Below are 20,450 nucleotides of genomic sequence, written 5' to 3' on the forward strand. Positions count from 1 at the left end.
AAGTGTTCTGCAGGGTGGTGGTTTAGCCACCACTGCATTCAACACGCGCAATCTTGACTCCTGTTTTCTGAGGGCAATCTCAGCAACAATCACCACTTAAGAGAGGTTACGACGTGCTGTGCTGGGTAATTCCACGTGCCATTTTTAGGTAGGGCAATGCCCAGTCGCATGTGCTGCGGGAAGTGCAAGCCTCCCTCGAAGAACAGCGGATACCACCGCTTGCTTACTTTGCACGTTCACCTTACAGTTACCCATCGAATACTCCAGGAATGTGGTTCGACTGCAACGTTTTCATTAACTTCCTGCAGTAACCACTGTTCATTTGTTACGAACTCTCAAGGGAGATTTCCAGGAACATACAGAGGGCCGCTGTGACTTCGTGCCACAAAATATAGAGGCCGTTAATACAGCACATAAATATAAAGAGTGCTGTAAGACCTAAAATCTTTCATCACGTCAGACTAGTATAGTTTACAGGAAACACTGAGTGGCCCTCAGATCTGAGTTACAATTTTGTAAAAAAGGAATCATATAGAAAAATTAATATTTGGAGACATAATAACAAAGAAAAGCTACATCATTGACTGGTACAGGTACATGGATGACATAATTTGCATGATAGATGAACTTAAAAATAGAGTACAGCAACTAAACAAAGACATAAATACTGTACACATAAAAATAAAGTTCACAATAGAGGAAGAACCACAAAACTGACTCAGTTTTCTAGACATAACCACATGAAAAGACAATAAGAAACACAGATTTGACATATACAGAAAACCCACAATAAATGCAACCTCAATCCAACTGCAGAATCAGAAACAGGCTCCTGTCAGATACATGTTGAACAGGATCCCCACAAACACTTCTGATTACCAGGAAGAGCTAGCTATTATAAAACAAACAGCAGTAAAAATAGACACAAAGAAACAATGGTAGACAAACTAAACAGAAAAATAGAGACACAAATAATGAAAAAAACTAACCAAACCACACCAACTCATACAACCTGCACTACTACTACTAAAAATGTCATACAATGACCTACCACTACAGTTTCTACCATAAAATAGGTAACATATTCAAAAAGCAAGGCATAAACGTTGCTTACAAAACAAACAAGTCAATACAAAAGCACATCCCAAAACTGAAATCAAAAGCAGACAAATACGAACAGTCTGGTATCTATCAGCTCAGTTGCAGGGATTGTAGAAAAATATACTGGAATCACTGGAAGGACAATCGACATAAGATATAAAGAATACATCAGAACATTGAAATACGTTACAAACCATTCAATATTAGCAGATCATATAAAATAAGAATACCACAGTTCAAGCAATATTGAAAAAGATGTAGACATCATACGAATCAATAAAGACAGACACCTTCTCCATTTCGAAGAGAATTTTCAGTTACATAACGCATTAACACAAAATAAACATCGAAGCAGACGAAATAAAAAGAGACTTAAATGTCTCAGGGAAACATTTAATTATAACAAAATAAACAGTTGCTCAATGACCAAATAAATACTGGAAAACACATATTATATAAAATAGTTGATGAAATTGCATGAAAAAGACAAGAATCTTTTCCATTCTACACTGTATCTAACAACCCCCCCCCCTTCCCCTCCACCCGCTCCCAGTTTCATTTTACTTTTTGCTCCTCACCTTCTCCTCCAACTCACGCTCCATCATAGTATTATACACTTACGTCCACTCATTATTGCTTATCCCCGCCTCACAGACACACACACAAAAATCACTACTCCTTCACTACTCTTACACAGTATACAAATACACATCATATTAATTAAATGGAACTACACACATACAATTAACTAAAATACAAAAAAAGGAGTACAGGCCAAAGACAAAGTAGTGGCAAAGTTATATTGGCAGCACTACGAAACACAAACCACAATGCTTACTTAGAAGTATAAAAATGGACACAAAACAGTCATGTATGAAAAAGCGTGCTGTGTAAAACGCTAAAAATGCATGGTTCTGCAGACCAGCTAACAATTAGACTACAAAGACTACAATTAGACTACAAAGAAAAACTCCAAAGATGTGCTAGCAGACGGTATTTCCCGGTGTAGGTGAGAAATGAAGCGGGTCGACGCGTAAATAAAAACAAACAGATTGTTAACTAACTGTTTCTCGATCTTAAAAACAAATCAAATCATAAATATCTTTAATTACTGATCACTGATGATGCTTTACCTCAATAAAGCGAAACGCGTCTGGTGAAAAAAAAAAACACGCATTTTCTTGTAGTTGCACCGACAGAAGGGAAAATACCCTCAGGAATCTTATAACATGTGCGTTCTACCAGTGCTGTTCTATTGCTGCAAGACTTGTACACGTAAAGAACTTACTAAAAGGGAAGATCAGAAGAGCCTGGAAAGGTATGGAATGGCCCCCGTTAGTCTTTTTTTTAAACACATTGAAACTGCCACATGGATAGAAGGTAGGATGAGAGACAGACAGAGTTGATGGTGTGTGAAATTGCAAATGAAAAGGGGAAGAGGAAGGCCGCGGGAGCGATGCGAGATTTGGAAAGGCTCTGGAAACCTGACGGAGAACATACAGAGCTCTAGACGGAGATAAATGCTGCAACTTCACCTCGACGTGTGACTCGAATGAGCTCCACCATTTTGTGTTAAAAATGCTTGGTTGTGAATTCAGCACGTACAGGATTGCCTCCGTGCTGAATTCTCAGCTGTCCGTACAGCATCTACACCTATCTACACCCACATCCATACTCCGCAAGCCACCTGACGGTGTGTGGCGGAGGGTACCTCGAGTACCTCTATCGGTTCTCCCTTTTATTCCAGTCTCGTATTGTTCGTGGAAAGAAAGATTGTCGTTATGCCTCTGGTTGGGCTCTAATTGCTCTGATTTTATCCTCATGGTCTCTTCGCGAGATGTACGTAGGAGGGAGCAATATACTGCTTGACTCCTCGGTGAAGGTGTGTTCTCGAAACTTCAACAAAAGCCCGTACCGAGCTACTGAGCGTCTCTCTTGCAGAGTCTTCCATTGGAGTTTATCTATCATCTCTGTAACGGTTTCGCGATTACTAAATGTGCCTAAAACGAAGCGCGCTGCTCTCCGTTGGATCTTCTCTATCTCTTCTATCAATCCTATCTGGTGCGGATACCACACCAGTGAGCAGTATTCAAGCAGTGGGCGAACAATCTGTTTTTGGACTGAATTTCCTTAGGATTCTTCCAATGAATCTCAGTCTGGCGTCTGCTTTACCGACGATTAATTTTATATGGTCATTCCATTTTACATCACTCCTACTGCCTAATCCCAGATAATTTATGGAATTAACTGTTTCCAGTTGCTGACCTGCTATTTTGTAGCTAAATGATAAGGGATCTATCTTTCTATGTATTCGCAGCATATTACACTTGTCTATATTGAGATTCAATTGCCATTCCCTGCACCATGCGTCAGTTGTTGCAGATCCTCCTGTATTTCAATACAATTTTCCATTGTTACAACCTCTCGATATACTACAGCATCATCTGCAAAAAGAGTCAGTGAACTTCCGATGTTATCCACAAGGTCATTTATATATATTGTGAATAGCAACGGTCCTACGACACTCGCATGCGGCACACCTGAACTCACTCTTATTTCGGAAGACTTCTCTTCATCGAGAATGACATGCTGCGTTCTGTTATCTAGGAACTCTTCAATCAAATCACACAACTGGTCTGATAGTCCATATGCTCTTACTTTGCTCATTAAACGACTGTGGGGAACTGTATCGAACGCCTTGCGGAAGTCAAGAAACACGGCATCTACCTGTGAACCCGAGTCTATGGCCCTCTGAGTCTCGTGGACGAATAGCGCGAGCTGGGTTTCACACGATCGTCTTTTTCGAAACCCATGCTTATTCCTACAGAGTAGACTTCTAATCTCCAGAAAAGTCATTTTACTCGAACATAATACGTGTTCCAAAAATCTGCAACTGATCGACGTTAGTGATATAGGTCTATAGTTCTGCATATCTGTTCAACGTCCCTTCTTGAAAACGGGAATGACCTGTGACCTTTTCCAATCTTTTGGAACGCTACGCTCATGCATCATACCAGTTTCAGTACGGTTGTGTTCGTGGGGGCGGTAAATTGGTTGTCTCATCAGCGATACTTTTCAAAAGCAACAAGCGAAATGGAAGGACGAAGCTATCGCCCACTGATGCTCAAGAAACGATAACTAAAGTGGTTTTTCCCCCTTGTTGTGACTTTGAGGGTAGATGGCGTAGTGGCGGTACCTGGCGTGAAGAGTACGACGGCCTTCATGCAGCCGCACTCGCTGCCATCTGGCGACAGCTGCCGGAACCTGCCCATGATCTCCTGCAACACAAAGGGACGACTTCCTTAAGCCGCGTTTCCACGAATGGAGGCAGACACCGGCGAACGAGCATTCGCAGACGGTTCGCCAGCGTTCGCCATCATTCGCTTGTATCAGTGAACAAGCTTTTACACAAGCTGGAATGGAACAGAACATCAGAGAACAAACATTACAAGCCAGCCCAACGAACTGTTCTTTGCCGCTGATAATCTTTCACACAGATTTCACTAGTTACAGCCTCTATGCGAAACTTTGGTATTCCGAGTGGGTTTTTTGTACGATGTATACACTGATTTTAACGAAGGAAGCAAAATGCCGTAGATATTTACGTGTCTGAATTTGTACAGAAGCGTGAAAGGTGCAGAGGTGGTGCACTTTACATTGAGTAGAAGCTCCTGCTTTCCTTTCCATTATTCTAGAACTTTGCACATTTTTTTTGTTAAAAATGAAACTCCTCCAGCTGTATTTAAGATTTTATATTTATTTGGCTACTAGTTTCGACGTTGCGTCAACGCCATCTTCAGGCCCGTACACTTTGATGAAATCAGTTGTGTGTGGCTCAGTACTAGAAGTGAACTTCTAGTACTGAGTCATCTTCAGGCTAGCCAGCTGAGCCACACACAACTGATTTCATCAAAGTGTATGGGCCTGAAGATGGCGTTGACGCAACGTCGAAACTAGTAGCCAAATAAATATAAAATCTTAAATACAGCTGGAGGAGTTTCATTTTTAACAAAAATTATACCAGCTGTTTCCAGCCTTCATCCAATTTAAATATGGATGTACGAAGAAAAAGCTTTTTACATATGGCAGTTGAAGATTTTCGATGGCATCTCATTGTAATCGTAGGAGAAATCTAAGCAAGGTGTCGACAAATGCGGAGAAAAGGCGAGGGCTCAGAAGTTCCTGTGAATGCCTGGAGAAGGCTACCTATCGTCATGTTTAGTGGCTCCAGTGAACTATTGACTAGGTGGTGTTGCACCGTGTGGGTGTTTTTAGTGCTTAGGGTATGATCCTCTTATTGTGCCTAAGAAAATGCTAAATGCGGAAGGATATGAACACATTTTACGGCACAGTAGGAGGACAGTTTGGGGAGTCGGATTGTTTCTATCTGCGTGACAATGCACCCAGTGATAAAGCAGCAGCTGTTAGGCACTGCTTTACGGACAATAATATTTCTGAAATGGACTGACCTGCCCAGAGCCGGGATGTGTACTGTTAGCTATTCCATTCATGTCTCGTGCAGGGGCAAACATTTTCTTCTATGCTTCCATATAAGAATGAATTTCTTTAATTTTAACACCAGTGTCATTATGTGGAAAACACGTGAGAAGAAAGAGAATACGTTTCCATAATCGTTTTAAAAAGTTTGTTCTCGGAATTGGCTACTAGCGAGCTTAATATTGTAACTCAAATGGCGAAATGAAGATTTGCAAAGTAGTTAAAATAATCAAAGCAGAACTGCGGGGTAGGGCTTGAGTTCTGAGGATTCCGTACAAGCTTTATTATGTATAGAGATAGTAATTCATCTATAGATGTGATGAGTGAGTCTGCGAGTATAAAATATGGGACACAAATGCCCGTATCTTAATTCACTTAGAAGTTTAAATTTTTCACACAATCAAGCGACCGCATACCTTATGTTTGACATAAATTTCAACTTGCTACTTCTACTCCTTCCTGAGAAAAAGAGGTCTTACCAGATAGTCACACAGACAGACAACAAAATGATCGTATAAGGATTCCGATTTTAGCGACCGAGCTATGGAATACTAAAAAACGTTAACATTGAACTAGTAAGATAAGGAATGAGGACGGTTTTTGCGGAGTTGATGAGAAGAGTAACATACAGCGTTGACAAGAAGGAGAGACATGCTGACAGAACACTATATCATTTACGACATCAGGCCATAACTCTCGTCCTACTAGTGTAGATGGAACTGTTGAAGCTAAAAACTGTAGCGGGAGACACAGGTTGGGATCCATGCAACGGGGGGCCTCATCGCAGGACTCGGAAGAATGTCCTACTAACGAAAGTAAATGAATTGCTAAGGAAGGCGGAAGCAATATAATTGTTTAACATCCCATCGGCGATAATGTCGTCAGAGACGGAGCACGTGCTCGTAATGTTTAAATGATAGGGAAGGAAATCGGCCCTTCCCCATTCAGACGAAGCACCCCGGTGTTTGCTGGCGCGGTTCAGGGACATCAAGGAGAAGCTAAATCAGGATGGCCGGAGGCAGATTTTAGACGTATTCCTCCTGAAAACGAGTCCGGTGCGCTAACCTTTGCGCCTCCATCCTACCTTGATTCCGAACGCAACACGGAAAAATTCATTACGAGAAATGTGTGTGAAGCGAGTTCATTGGAGACATTTCATTGTCCATCTAGATTGCATTCATTTTTAAAAGTTGTGACTTGTTTTGGTTCCACATGCGCTTCTTCACGCGTATAGATAAAAATAACTAGGCGACATACACTGAAGAGTCAAAGAAGCTGGTACACCTGCCTAATATTCTGATTTGATTTTATTGTCAGAGTTGTTAATTTCATCTCTAATATACTTTTTTTTATTTTCTGACAACTTTTCTCAGTATGTTACAATAATTTTTATAGTGTAAAATTACTTCTGGGTCTTTACTAATTCTTGCTGTTCATACAACTTTCTTTTTGTTTCTGAAGGCACTGCAGTAGTAATCTAAAGTTTCTTTGAAAACGGTTTAGTGTTACATTTAGTAATTTTTTTGGGGCAACAGTGTTCAAAAAGGACGGTAAATTTATCAAGAAATATGTTACATTTATCATTGGCATTGGGCACATTATATGCATGTCTACAATTAACATTTCTTAAACGCTCTCTGAAATGTTCGATAGATACCGGGTTGAGCAGCCTTACACTTTTACTTAATGGTTTCTGAACTGTACACCCTGCTAAGTTTTGTAGCTTAATCAGTTGTGCATCATGGTCTGATAATCCATTTATCACAGGGAAAACACGTGTTAGTTTTACATCCTCTTGCCATAAAAATACATTATCTATTAGAGTGCTAATGTCTTGAGCTATACAAGCAGGGAAATTGATCACTGATTCTGAGTTATATGTCACTCGCTAATGACCGTAGCAGTTTTGCACCCTGAAACCATAACCATATATGTCACTAAAAGCACTTCTAGTTCATTTTTCCTATCAGGAGTGTTTAGAAACATTACACTGAAATCACCGCAAATTAATAACTTCTCCTTTTTGTCTGACAGACAGCATAATAGGGAGTCAAACTTTTTTTATGTATAGCTCCCAATCTCATAATGGGGACTCGTACACTGCTGCTAATATCAACACTACATTATCTAGCTGTAGTTCACATGAACGAACTTCAAAGTGCTGATCAACAAAAAATTTGCTTACTTATACAATTTTGTATTTATGCCCTTGTTTTGTGTTAAATGGCAACTCCTCCTTTATCCATGGTAGATGTGCAAGTGTAAGATGCTAAATTACCCATTTATACTGACACCTTCCATCCACACAGTTAGATGGTACACAGACAGACAAAGTATATAAATTTCATTCTTATTTTTGGCGTCATCTACTTTATTTTTTGTCCCCCTGATATTTTGATGAAGTAAACTGAAACTACCCTTAGCTCTATCTTTATGCACTTTACATGAAGCTTCTTTGATTCTAAGTGAGTGTGGATTTTCTCCGAATGCAGCGTTTCAGTTTTGGCAAACTCACTATTATCGCCTACCTGGATGGTCTTGATCTCGATGTTGGTGGCGGCGTCGTCCTGTGGCAGGCGGTCGCGCGCCTTGGAGCAGCCGAAGAGCGCCGACAGGTCCCACGGGATGGACCACTGCGCCAGGTGCAGCAGGAACAGCTCCTTCCACGACTCCTGCAGCAGCAGCAGCTGCCGGCACGCCCACACACCGCTCTAGTACCAGTCAGGACAACTAGAGTTGCTGCTAAGGCTAAAATTAAGGGTTGTCCCATAGGGCACTGTTTTTGGCCCACTGATTTTATCAGCGTGTTCTGAAATTGCAGTGATAAAACTTCGTTGTACTCTAGAGCCTGCAACGAAAACTTTAGAGTAATCTAAAAATGAGGACTGACACTTTGATTGCGTGATCCTAAACCTACTTGAGTCCTACCTTCTTTATGTGCAAGCAAGTAAGATGAGAGATGTACAGATTGTGTCAGGACATACTACGGCGTGCAGAAAAGGACACACTACGGCTAGTGAGTGTTTAGAAGTTAGACCCTCCGAGGACACGAGAAATGGCCCAGTGGGCTGAGAGTGCGCAACGTGGTGGTGGCTACGCACCTGGTCCCTCTTGGAGAGCGTCTGGAACGGCGCGAGGCAGCGGACCCACCGCACCGCCATGAACAGCAGCCGCGCCGTCGTCTCCTGCAACAGCGAACACGCACTATTAGATCGCTTGAGCAACGAAAGGTACCAAACGACTGGAAAAAAGCGCAGGTCTTTCCCGTTTTCAAGAAAGGCCGTAAGACAGATCCACACAATCACAGACCTACGTCGTTGACATCAGTCTGTTGTAGAATGATGGAACATGTTTAATGCTCAAGAATTATTACGTTCTTGGAAAATGAACAGCTCCTCTATAAAAATCATATACAACCGCTCGCTCACTGATAGATCTGTACCTGCAGATTGGAAAATTGCACAGGTCACACCAGTGTTTAAGAAGGGTAGTAGGAGTAATCCATCTAACTACAGACGTATATCATTGACGTCGGTTTGCAGTAGGGTTGTGGAGCATATACTGTATTCAAACATTATGAATCACCTCGAAGGGAATGATCTATTGATACGTAATCAGCATGGCTTCAGAAAACATCGGTCTTGTGCAACGCAGCTAGCTCTTTATTCGCACGAAGTAATGGCCGCTATTGACAGGAGATCTCAAGTTGATTCCGTATTTCTAGATTTCCGGAAAGCTTTTGACACCGTTCCTCACAAGCGACTTCTAATGAAGCTGCGGGCCTATGGGGTATCGTCTCAGTTGTGCGACTGGATTCGTGATTTCCCGTCAGGAAGGTCGCAGTTCTTAGTAATAGACGGCAAATCATTGAGTAAAACTGAAGTGATATCAGGTGTTCCCCACGGAAGCGTCCTGGGACCTCTGCTGTTCCTGATCTATATAAATGACCTGGGTGACAATCTGAGCAGTTCTCTTAGGTTGTTCGCAGATGATGCTGTAATTTACTGTCTAATAAGGTCATCCGAAGACCAGTATCAGTTGCAAAGCGATTTAGAAAATATTGCTGTATGGTGTGGCAGGTGGCAGTCGACACTAAATAACGAAAAGTGTGAGGTGATCCACACGAGTTCCAAAAGAAATCCGATGGAATTCGATTACTCGATAAATAGTACAATTCTCAAGGCTGTCAATTCAACTAAGTACCTGGGTGTTAAAATCACGAACAACTTCAGCTGCAAAGACCACATAGATAATATTGTGGGGAAGGTGAGCCAAAGGTTGCGTTTCATTGGCAGGACACTTAGAAGATGCAACAAGTCCACTAAAGAGACAGCTTACACTACACTCGTTCGTCCTCTGTTAGAATATTGCTGCGCGGTGTGGGATCCTTACCAGGTGGGATTGACGGAGGACATCGAAAGGGTGCAAAAAAGGGCAGCTCGTTTTGTATTATCACGTAATAGGGGAGAGAGTGTGGCAGATATGATACGCGAGTTGGGATGGAAGTCATTAAAACAAAGACGTTTTTCGTCGCGGCGAGATCTATTTACGAAATTTCAGACACCACCTTTCTCTTCCGAATGCGAAAATATTTTGTTGAGACCAACCTACATAGGTAGGAATGATCATCAAAATAAAATACGAGAAATCAGAGCTCGAACCGAAAGGTTTAGGTGTTCGTTTTTCCCGCGCGCTGTTCGGGAGTGGAATGGTAGGGAGATAGTATGATAGTGGTTCGATGAACCCTCTGCCAAGCACTTAATTGTGAATTTCAGAGTAATCATGTAGATGTAGATGTAGAAAAATCAACATGGATTCGGCAAACAGAGATCATATGAAACTCAGCTCGCTCTGTTCCTCCATGAGGAACATTCGCTTCAGAACTGTTCCAGAGATTCGACAGGCAGTAGACCGCTCCATTCGCACCATCAACAGAACAGGCACTACTAATGGTATACTAAGCCTTCCACATCGCTGGCAACGGGTTCTACACAACGCTGGTGACTACTCTGAAGGACAGCAACAGGTGCAAACATGTAACTCTTTTGTATCGGTTGTGAATAAGTAGTTGCCACCATTTAAGTTCCAACCGTCATATTATTATGATCACCACCTGAAGCCAAACTCCGGAAAGATGCAGGTATGTGCCTTTCATCTGAGTAACCGGGACACCAGGAGGAAGTTAAGCACGAGAGCATTCACGCAAGGCTGGCGCCGGTGGTGACACCTACAACGTGCTGACATAAGGAACGTTTCCAACCGATTTCTCATACACAAACTGCAGTTGACCGGCGTTGCTTTGTGAAACGTTGTTGTGATGGCTAGTGTAAGGAGGAGAAACGCGTACCATCACGTTTACGACTTTGATAAATGTTGGATTGTAGCCTATCGCGATTGCGGTTTATCGTATCGCGACATTGCTGCTCGCGTTGGTCTAGATCCAATGACTGAAATCGGTGGGTTCAAGAGGGTAATACGGAACGCCGTGCTGGATCCCAACGGCCTCGTATCACTAGCAGTCGAGATGACAGGCATCTTATCCGCTTGGCTCTAACGGATCGTGCAGCCACGTCCCGATCCCTGAGTCAACAGATGGGGACCTTTGCGAGACAACAACCATCTGCACGAACGGTTCGACGACGTTTGCAGCATTATGGACTGTCAGCTCGGAGACCACACCTGTGGTAATGTATTCGCAATACATTACATTTGTATATGTTAAGGGTCAGTTGCCACTCCCTGGACCAAGTGCCTATCCGCTGCAGATCTTCCTGCATTTCGCTACAATTTTCTAATGCTGCAACTTCTCTGTATACTACAGCATCATCCGCATGGAACTTCCAACACTATCTACTAGGTCATTTATATATATTGTGAAAAGCAATGGTCCCATAACATTGCCCTGTGGCACGCCAGAGGTTACTTTAACGTCTGTAGACGTCTCGCCATTGAGAACAACATGCTGTGTTCTGTTTGCTAAAAACTCTTCAATCCAGCCACAGAGCTGGTCTGATATTCCGTAAGCTCTTACTTTGTTTATCAGGCCACAGTGCGAAACTGTATCGAACGCCTTCCGGAAGTCAAGGAAAATAGCATCTACCTGGGAGCCTGTATCTAATATTTTTTGGGTCTCATGAACAAATAAAGCGAGTTGGGTCTCACACGATCGCTGTTTCCGGAATCCATGTTGATTCCTACAGAGTAGATTCTGGGTTTCCAAAAACGACATGATACTTGAGCAAAAAACGTGTTCTAAAATTCCACAACAGATCGACATCATCATAGATATAGGTCTATAGTTTTGCGCATCTGCTCGACAACCCTTCTTGAAGACTGGGACTACCTGTGCTGTTTTCCAATCATTTGGAACCTTCCGTTCCTCTAGAGACTTGCGGTACACGGCTGTTAGAAGGGGGGCAAGTTCTTTCCCGTACTCTTTGTAGAATCGAATTGGTATCCCGTCAGGTCCAGTGGACTTTCCTCTGTTGAGTGATTCCAGTTGCTTTTCTATTCCTTGGACACTTATTTCGATGTCAGCCATTTTTTCGTTTGTGCGAGGATTTAGAGAAGTAACCGCAGTGCGGTCTTCCTCTGTGAAACAGCTTTGGAAAAAGGTGTTTAGTATTTCAGCTCTACACGTGTCATCCTCTGTTTCAATGCCATCATCATCCCGGAGTGTCTGGATATGCTATTTAGAGCCACTTACTGATTTAACGTAAGACCAGAACTTCCTAGGATTTTCTGCCAAGTCGTTACATAGAATTTTACTTTCGAATTCACTGAGCGCTTCACGCATAGCCCTCCTTACGCTAACTTTGACATCGTTTAGCTTCTGTTTGTCTGAGAGGTTCTGGTTGTGTTTAAACTTGGAGTGAAGCTCTCTTTGCTTTCGCAGTAATTTCCTAACTTTGTTGTTGAACCACAGTGGGTTTTTCCCGTCATTCACAGTTTTACTCGGCACGTACCTGTCTAAAACGCATTTTACGATTGCCTTGAACTTTTTCTATAAACACTCAACATTGTCAGTGTCGGAACAGTAATTTTCGTTTTGATCTGTTAGGTAGTCTGAAATCTGCCTTCCATTACTCTTGCTAAACAGATAAACCTTCCTCCCTTTTTTATATTCCTATTAACTTCCATATTCAGGGATTCTGCAACGGCCTTATGATCACTGATTCCCTGTTCTGCACATACAGAGTCGAAAAGTTCGGGTCTGTTTGTTATCAGTAGGTCGAAGATTTTATCTCCACGAGTCGGTTCTCTGTTTACTTGCTGGAGGTAATTTTCGGATAGTGCACTCAGTATAATGTCACTCGATGCTCTGTCCCTACCTCCCATCCGAAACATGTGAGTGTCCCAGTCTATATCTGGTAAATTGATATCTCCACCTAGACTATAACATGCTGAGAAAATATATTCCAAATTTTCTCTTAGTTGTTCTGCCACTAATGCTACTGAGTCGGGAGGTCGGTAAAAGGAGCCAACTATTAACCTAGCTCGGTTGTTGAGTGTAACCTCCACCCATAATATTTCACAGGAACTATCCACTTCTACTTCACTACATGATAAACTACTACTAACAGCGACAAACACGCCACCACCGGTTGCATGCAATCTATCCTTTCTAAACACCGTCTGTGCCTTTGTAAAAGTTCGGCAGAATTTATCTCTGGCTTCAGCTAGCTTTCTGTACCTATAACTATTTCAGCTTCGGTGCTTTCTATCAGCGCTTGAAGTTCCGGTACTTTACCAATGCAGCTTCGACAGTTTACAATTACAATACCGATTGCTGCTTGGTCCCCGCATGTCCTGACTTTGCCCCGCACCCTTTGAGGCTGTTGCCCTTTCTGTACTTGCCCGAGGCCATCTAACCTAAAAAACCGCCCAGTCCACGCCACACAACCCCTGCTACCCGTGTAGCCGCTTGGTGCGTGTAGTGGACTCCTGATCTATCCAGCGGAACCCGAAACCCCATCACCCTTTGGCGCAAGTCGAGGAATCTGCAGCCCACACGGTCGCAGATTCAGACCTTCCACCCTCTGATTCAGACCCTCCACTCGGCTCTGTACCAAAGGTCCGCAGTCAGTCCTGTCGACGATGCTGCAGATCGTGAGCTCTGCTTTCACCCCGCTAGCGAGACTGGCAGTCTTCACCAAATCAGATAGCCGCCGGAAGCCAGAGAGGATTTCCTCCGATCCATACCGACACACATCATTGGTGCCGACATGAGCGACCACCTGCAGATGGGTGCACCCTGTACCCTTCATGGCATCTGGAAGGACCCTTTCCCCATCTGGAATGACTCCCCCCGGTATGCACACGGAGTGCACATTGGGTTTCTTCCCCTCTCTTGCTGCCATATCCCTAAGGGGCCCCATTACGCGCCTGACGTTGGAGCTTCCAACTACCAGTAAGCCCACCCTCTGCGACCGCCCTGATCTTGCAGACTGAGGGGCTACCTATGGAACAGGACAAGCAGCCATGTCCGGCTGAAGATCAGTATCAGCCTGAGACAGAGCCTGAAACCGGTTCGTCAGACAAACTGGAGAGGCCTTCCGTGCAGCCCTCCGGAATGTCTTTCGCCCCCTGCCACACCTCGAGACGACCTCCCACTCTACCACAGGTGAGGGATCAGCGTCAATGTGGGCAGTATCCCGGGCAGCCACAGTCGTAGTCCGATCGTGGGATGCGTGGGACGAGCTGGCTGTCTCCAACAAACCCCCATCCGGACCCCCACAGTGATGTCCATTGGCAACAGCCTCGAGCTGCGTGACCGAAGCCAACACTTCCTGAAGCTGGGAGCGAAGGGATCACAACTCAGCCTGCATCCGAACACAGCAGTTGCAGTCCCTACCCATGCTAAAAACTGTTGAGCAAAGAACGTCTGAACTAATCTAAAGAGAGCACAAACAATTCGACACAAAATTTAAACGAATATTAAAATTCAAGATTGCCTAGTAAATGCAGTAATGCTGCTACTTGCGCACTGCTGACACACTGCTCAGCGGCCGAAGGAGATCACGCGATTTACATTATTCATGTACTAAAACGCGATGCTACACTCTCAAATACTATTATACGCCCGAAATTTATGAATTAAACAATGCAAGTACCAAAAAACACGCAAAGAAATTAAGAATTAAACTATGTAACAAATAAGTGAGCTAAGAGTATACGACTTGCTGCTGCAGTTGCTTATCCAACGGTGGCAGGGAGCACACTGGCTGTGACCAACCGACACTGGCCGTCAAAAAAAAAACAACCTCTACGACGAACCTGGGTGCACGAATGGCAAAACGTCATTTTTTCGGATGAATCCAGGTTCTGTTTTCAGCATCATGGTGGTCGCATCCGTGTTTGGCGACATCTCGGAGAACGCATGTATTTGTCATCGCGTATCACCCGACATGATGGTTACGGGTGCCATTGGTTACACGGCTCGGTCACCTATTGTTCGCATTGACGGCACTTTGAACAGTGGACGTTACATTTCAGATGTGTTACGACCCGTGGCTCTACTCTTCATTCGATCTCTGCGAAACCCTACATTTCAGCAGGATAATGCACGACCGCATGTTAAAGGTCCTGTACGGGCCTTTCTGGATAAAGAAAATGTTAGATTGCTGCCCTGGCCAGCACGTTCTTCAGATCTCTCACCAATTGAAAACGTCTGGTCAATGGTGGCCGAGCAACTGGCTCCTCACAATACGCCAGTCACCACTCTTGATGAACTGTGGTATGGTGTTCAAACTGCATGGGCAGCTGTACCTCTACACGCCATACAAGCTCTGTCTAACTCAATGCCTAGGTGTATCAAGGCCGTTATTACGGCCAGAGGTGGTTGTTCGAAAATGGTTCAAATGGCTCTGAGCACTATGGGACTCAACATCTGAGGTCAGCAGTCACCTAGAACTTAGAACTACTTAAACCTAACTAACCTAAGGACGTCACATACATGCATGCCCGAGGCAGGATTCGAACCTGCGACCGTAGCGGTCGCGCGGTTTCAGACTGTAGTGCCTAGAACCGCTTGGTGCAGCAGTTTTAATGATCAGTAGTGTATGTCACTACTGTACTTCAAAGTGCCTGCCAAGAAACAAAGCTAGAAGTATCTGCTCGGAACAACATCACCCGTAGACTTCCTAGCACCACCTGGGGCTCACAGCCAAACGTGCTCGGTACATCTGCCCTGCCACCTACTCTTCTCTGCAGCAGAATACGGGACGTCAGTTTTGCGAAACTGCAAACACATGCCCAACTAGCGGAGGCAGCGTCGAATGAGAATGGATGCATTGTGATTCGCTACCTGTCGACAACATTTATCAAATAGTGGGTATAGCGCCAACTGACATCCGCAGAAAATTAGTCGCAGATATGGGGAAAGGAAAGCAGGGACTCTCTCTCATACACCCTTTGTTCGGATATCAACCACAGGGATGTAGGTTGAGGTCGGGAAGGAGCTTCATTTGCGCAACATCGGCAACTCTGTCAGCACCTGCAGCTATCCCGGAATTCATTAACCGAAATAGTTGAGGGGAACATCAAAGAGGAACCCGCTACGGTTCTCCACCTGCCGTATTTAACACGAAAGGCACTAAACCGACTGAGGGCAGAAATGTCGTGATGCGAGTCGAACCTCATAATGTCGTGCTTCATCACCGAAAATGAGTGCTGTGCGTTTGGTGACCTGCAGGACGCACAACATACCCCGGTCTGCAGAAACCTGCCAAATCCTTGCATCACAGATTATCTACGGAATGGCAATTATTGAACTATATGAAAAAAAACGCAAGTTAGCTACAAACTACAGCGTACACACATTTTATTCAACACGTAAATGTAACTACAGATATTCGGATTTAGGTTATGAGATGTTCGATATGCCTGCCATCATTGGCGATGATGTGGTGCAGGCGAATAGCGAAATTCTGCAAGTCCCGCTGAAGTGTCGGAACATCGATTCTCCCGATCCCCCCCCCCCCCCCCTGAATGGCTGTTTTCAGCTCGGGAATGGTTCTAGGGTAATTACTTTTCATCTTGTCTTTAATACAGCACCACAAAGATGAGTCACACGAATTTAGATCCGGAGAATATGGTGGCCAATCGGGGCCCATTCCAGTGGCCTCTTAGTTCCCCACAGCCAGAATGCGGTTCCCAGGCTGCTCCTCCAGCAGCTCAAACACTCTCCTGCTTCCATGGTATCGAGCTCCGTCTTGCATGAACCACAGTTTGTCGGAATCGGGGTCACTTTGGATGACGGCGATGAAATCATCTTCCGAAGCCTTCAGGTACCGTTCGGTAGTTACCGTGGCATCAAGGAATATTGCTCCGATTAGTCCGTGATTGGACATTGCTCACCACACAGTCACCCGTTGAGGGCGAAGAGACTTCTCGATCGCGAAATGTGGATTCTCAGTCCCCCAAATGCCCCGATTTTGCTTATTGAGGAACCCATCCAAATGAAAGTGGGCTTCGTCGCTAAATGCGCGGAGTAAATCCCATCATGCCCCGCGGCCAACCGGGCAGTTTGAACGTCCTAACGCAAACCGTTCACAAGCTATCACGATTTTATTTAATGTAGTTCAGAAATTGTCTTTTTTTTACCCTGTATATTCAGCAAGTGTTTAGCCTACCAAGACAGCGGAATTCTGTAGCTTACGGCCCATCTGTCTCTAACAGAAAATCAGCAGTACCTGGTAGAATTTTGTTATTATTTTTGTTATTTTGTATTACCTAAGTCTTGGGCACACAAAATGAAAATAAATAAACACAACAAACAAATCGCAGTAAATCTAGATGACTTGAAACATTGGAAAGAAAGCAATTTAAAAAAGCAAGGGAAGTTGTGTGGTAAATGACGATAAAATGAAATTCACGAGGGCAGAAAAAAATTACAAGAAAAAAGGTGGGAAACCCTTCAGATTTTAACCTCGTATTTGAAGAAGTAGATGAGTTTAAATGTTTGGAGGATGTAATACACAACGGAAGTGACGAGAAACAAAAAAGAGAAGCGAGGCATCCGGAGATTCATACTCAATGAACTATTGTTTTTTTTTTTTTTTTGAAGGGGAACCAAAATAACGATATATGAAACTAAGATGAGACCAGTGTTATTATATGAAGCAGAAATATGGAAAATAGGTAAGTATAGAATGAAAAATACAGGTAGAAATGATAAGTAATCGAAACCCTCAGCTGGCAACAGGTGTTGTTGATATGCCTCAATACCAGTGTCGCTTTCGCAGAGAAGAAGATCAATGTCCGGGTGAAGGCCACCCGGTCATTGACCTTCTTCTGTGCGAATGCGCACTCTTTGGCCGAACAATTACCGGAATCATCACCTTAGTTGGTGCGAGTAATGAGTGAATGGGCAAATATCCATTAGGAACATTACGAATGTAGGTTGTGGGCAGTTGGCTAATGTGGGTATCACGGGAAGCGTGCAAGGGATAAGTCCCTACAGTCGCGCTGTCCTCTGTGCCCTCGGGGGCTCAGATGGATGGAGCGTCTGCCATGTAACCAGGAGATCCCGGGTTCGAGTCCCGGTTGGGGCACACATTTTCAGCTGTCCCCATTGAGGTACTTCAACAACACCTGTTGGCAACTGAGGGTTTTGATTAATTATCATTTCATTCTAGAGAAGCTGCATGGTCATCATTAGTATCTGTTCTTTCGGAACAGTTACTATCTTGATAAAGATATCGGTCTTTGGAAACGAAATCCTGCGAAAGATGTTAGCATATGTTGTTGGGGAATAGCGGGACGCTGATACAAATGACCCACCCTCGTCCATAGAAGAGAGGAAGGATCGAGTTTGAGAGAAGTGTCAGGGATGAAACAGGAAGGACGAAGACCCTTAGGCAGATCGAAAATAAGATGGAGAGACCAGGTGGGCGGAGGATCTTGAGATAATTGGAGCAAGGGAAGCAGATTTCAGGGACAGGACGTTGCGGGAGAGGCTGTCTGACGATGCGGTTTGTGCGGCCAGGAGGTTGAGCGTAAGTAAGTTATTTTCCAGAAGCTAACTGTGGAATCTGTAGATGGATGTATTTTCTGTTTATTTTTATTTATTTATTTATTTAATCTTCTTATATAGGACCAGGGTTTCAGATGCACTGTGTTTTCTACATCATAATTGCCCAAGTACTGAAAATAATTTTAAAGTGACAAACAAGAATAAAACATGATTAATAAAATTCTTTTCCGGGCTATTATGCCGTGGTCTGATGGATTTCGCATTGTAACCCAACGTTTCGTCCCCATCTGCGGAGGACATCTTCAAGGGGGTTCGTGGCTTCTGTTAACTTCCGTGTGTTTCGGAAGTTAACAGAAGCCACGAACCCCCTTGAAGATGTCCTCCGCAGATGGGGACGAAACGTTGGGTTACAATGCGAAATCCATCAGACCACGGCATAATAGCCCGGAAAAGAATTTTATTAATCATGACAGTTCCGGCCGTGAAAGTTTACATTTTACAAGAATAAAACAGCACTAATAAAATTGAAAATGATTTCACTGTATGTGGAGACAATGTGAATAAATAGTACTGACAAAGAACTAAGAAACTTAATACTAGCAGTACTTGTACTATTGCTTCCGCTGCTGCCGCCACTAATAATAATAATAATAATAAATAGTTATAATGGCAATTACAAAATGTATTTATAAGTGACGGCGAGCTGTGATCACCAGCTGAGAGCACTGTGTGATGAGGAAGGTCTGGCTGGAAAGAAGGATGCGATGAGCTGACGAGTGAGTACGAGCACAAAGCTAGACATTACTGTCGCTTCAGTAGGTATGTCATTAGCTGTCTTTTGAAGCTGGAGTTGTTACTGAGTACTCTGATATAAAGAGGGAGGTCATTAGAGAGAAATAGTTCCAGTTACGGAAAAGGACTTCGAGAAAGTTGCTTAGCGATGGGGTGGGCCGGACAGGGTTTCGCTCCGATGGGGATTGGTGTTTCTGATGTGTTGCTCAGATAAGAGCGCTGAGTTGGAGGAGAGACATGAGGGACAGTGTACGTTGGTAAGGCAGTAGGGAAAACAGAGTGTACGGGGAGCTGTGCGCTGTCTGCGCCTAGTCGAGCGTAAGATAGCCAAAGAGTCCAACGTCACATTCGTTCAGTAGCAGCTCCACACACTGTGCCCTTTCATGAGAAAGACACTGTAGCATAACACAGCTGTAATAACAGCTGGAAGTATTAGCATTTACACATGTTCCTTTTTCAGGTCAAAAGGAAAGAGATTTTTTTATATTTTTGTAGGGCACGGGACGTTGCTGATGTCTTCCAGCACACTGAAAGTGCGCGCTCAGTGAAATTTTGGTTTTCGTCTGTTAATTTAGACGTGGAAGACGTTTCCGATGTTTCGGGCTAATGAGAGTAGAATGATTAATAGGACGGTTTGGATTTTGGATGGGATGATGTTCCACTCAGTATTCTGAGTCAATTTCGATAGTGCACAGAGTTCAATATTGCGATTCTCGATAGCCGTCGTCAGATTTATTGGTTTTGCACTCACAAGGAGACGGCACGATAGTGGGGTCGGGCATTTGTCCGCAATTTTGTGTGGTGAAAGAGGACCCCTAACACCTCATGTGGTTAACATATTAGGGCGCACTACCCGGAAATTCCAGAGAAAAATCGATCCAAAGTTTCTTAGGTGCCTTACGAGCATAAAATATAGTGCATTGTCGTGCTGCCGTCTGGCCTAGTAGTCAAAGCTTCGACCCTTACGCCAGAGGTCTCGGGTTCGATTCCTCCTCTCGCACTTTTTTTTCTCTTCAGTTGCTTGCAAAATTGCAGCGCATTGTTACAGGAGAATCTTGAAATTAATTCCCGGGAAGATTGTATA

At 43.8% G+C, this 20,450-nt stretch overlaps 1 protein-coding gene across 1 annotated transcript in view; it reads right to left on the reverse strand.

Annotated features, from left to right (window-relative positions):
• LOC126289597 (protein dissatisfaction) overlaps window positions 1–20,450 on the reverse strand; it is a 166,434-nt gene that overhangs the window by 5,767 nt on the left and 140,217 nt on the right. Inside the window, exons 9-11 of the mRNA XM_049984903.1 lie at window positions 8,700–8,783; window positions 8,127–8,285; window positions 4,298–4,379 (exon numbers count right to left, since the gene is read on the reverse strand). Of these exons, the coding sequence (XP_049840860.1) occupies window positions 4,298–4,379; window positions 8,127–8,285; window positions 8,700–8,783 (325 nt within the window). The remainder of the gene's footprint in view (window positions 1–4,297; window positions 4,380–8,126; window positions 8,286–8,699; window positions 8,784–20,450) is intronic.

This window comes from Schistocerca gregaria, chromosome 1 (assembly GCF_023897955.1).
Source record: "Schistocerca gregaria isolate iqSchGreg1 chromosome 1, iqSchGreg1.2, whole genome shotgun sequence".
Taxonomy (NCBI): Eukaryota; Metazoa; Arthropoda; class Insecta; order Orthoptera; family Acrididae; genus Schistocerca; species Schistocerca gregaria.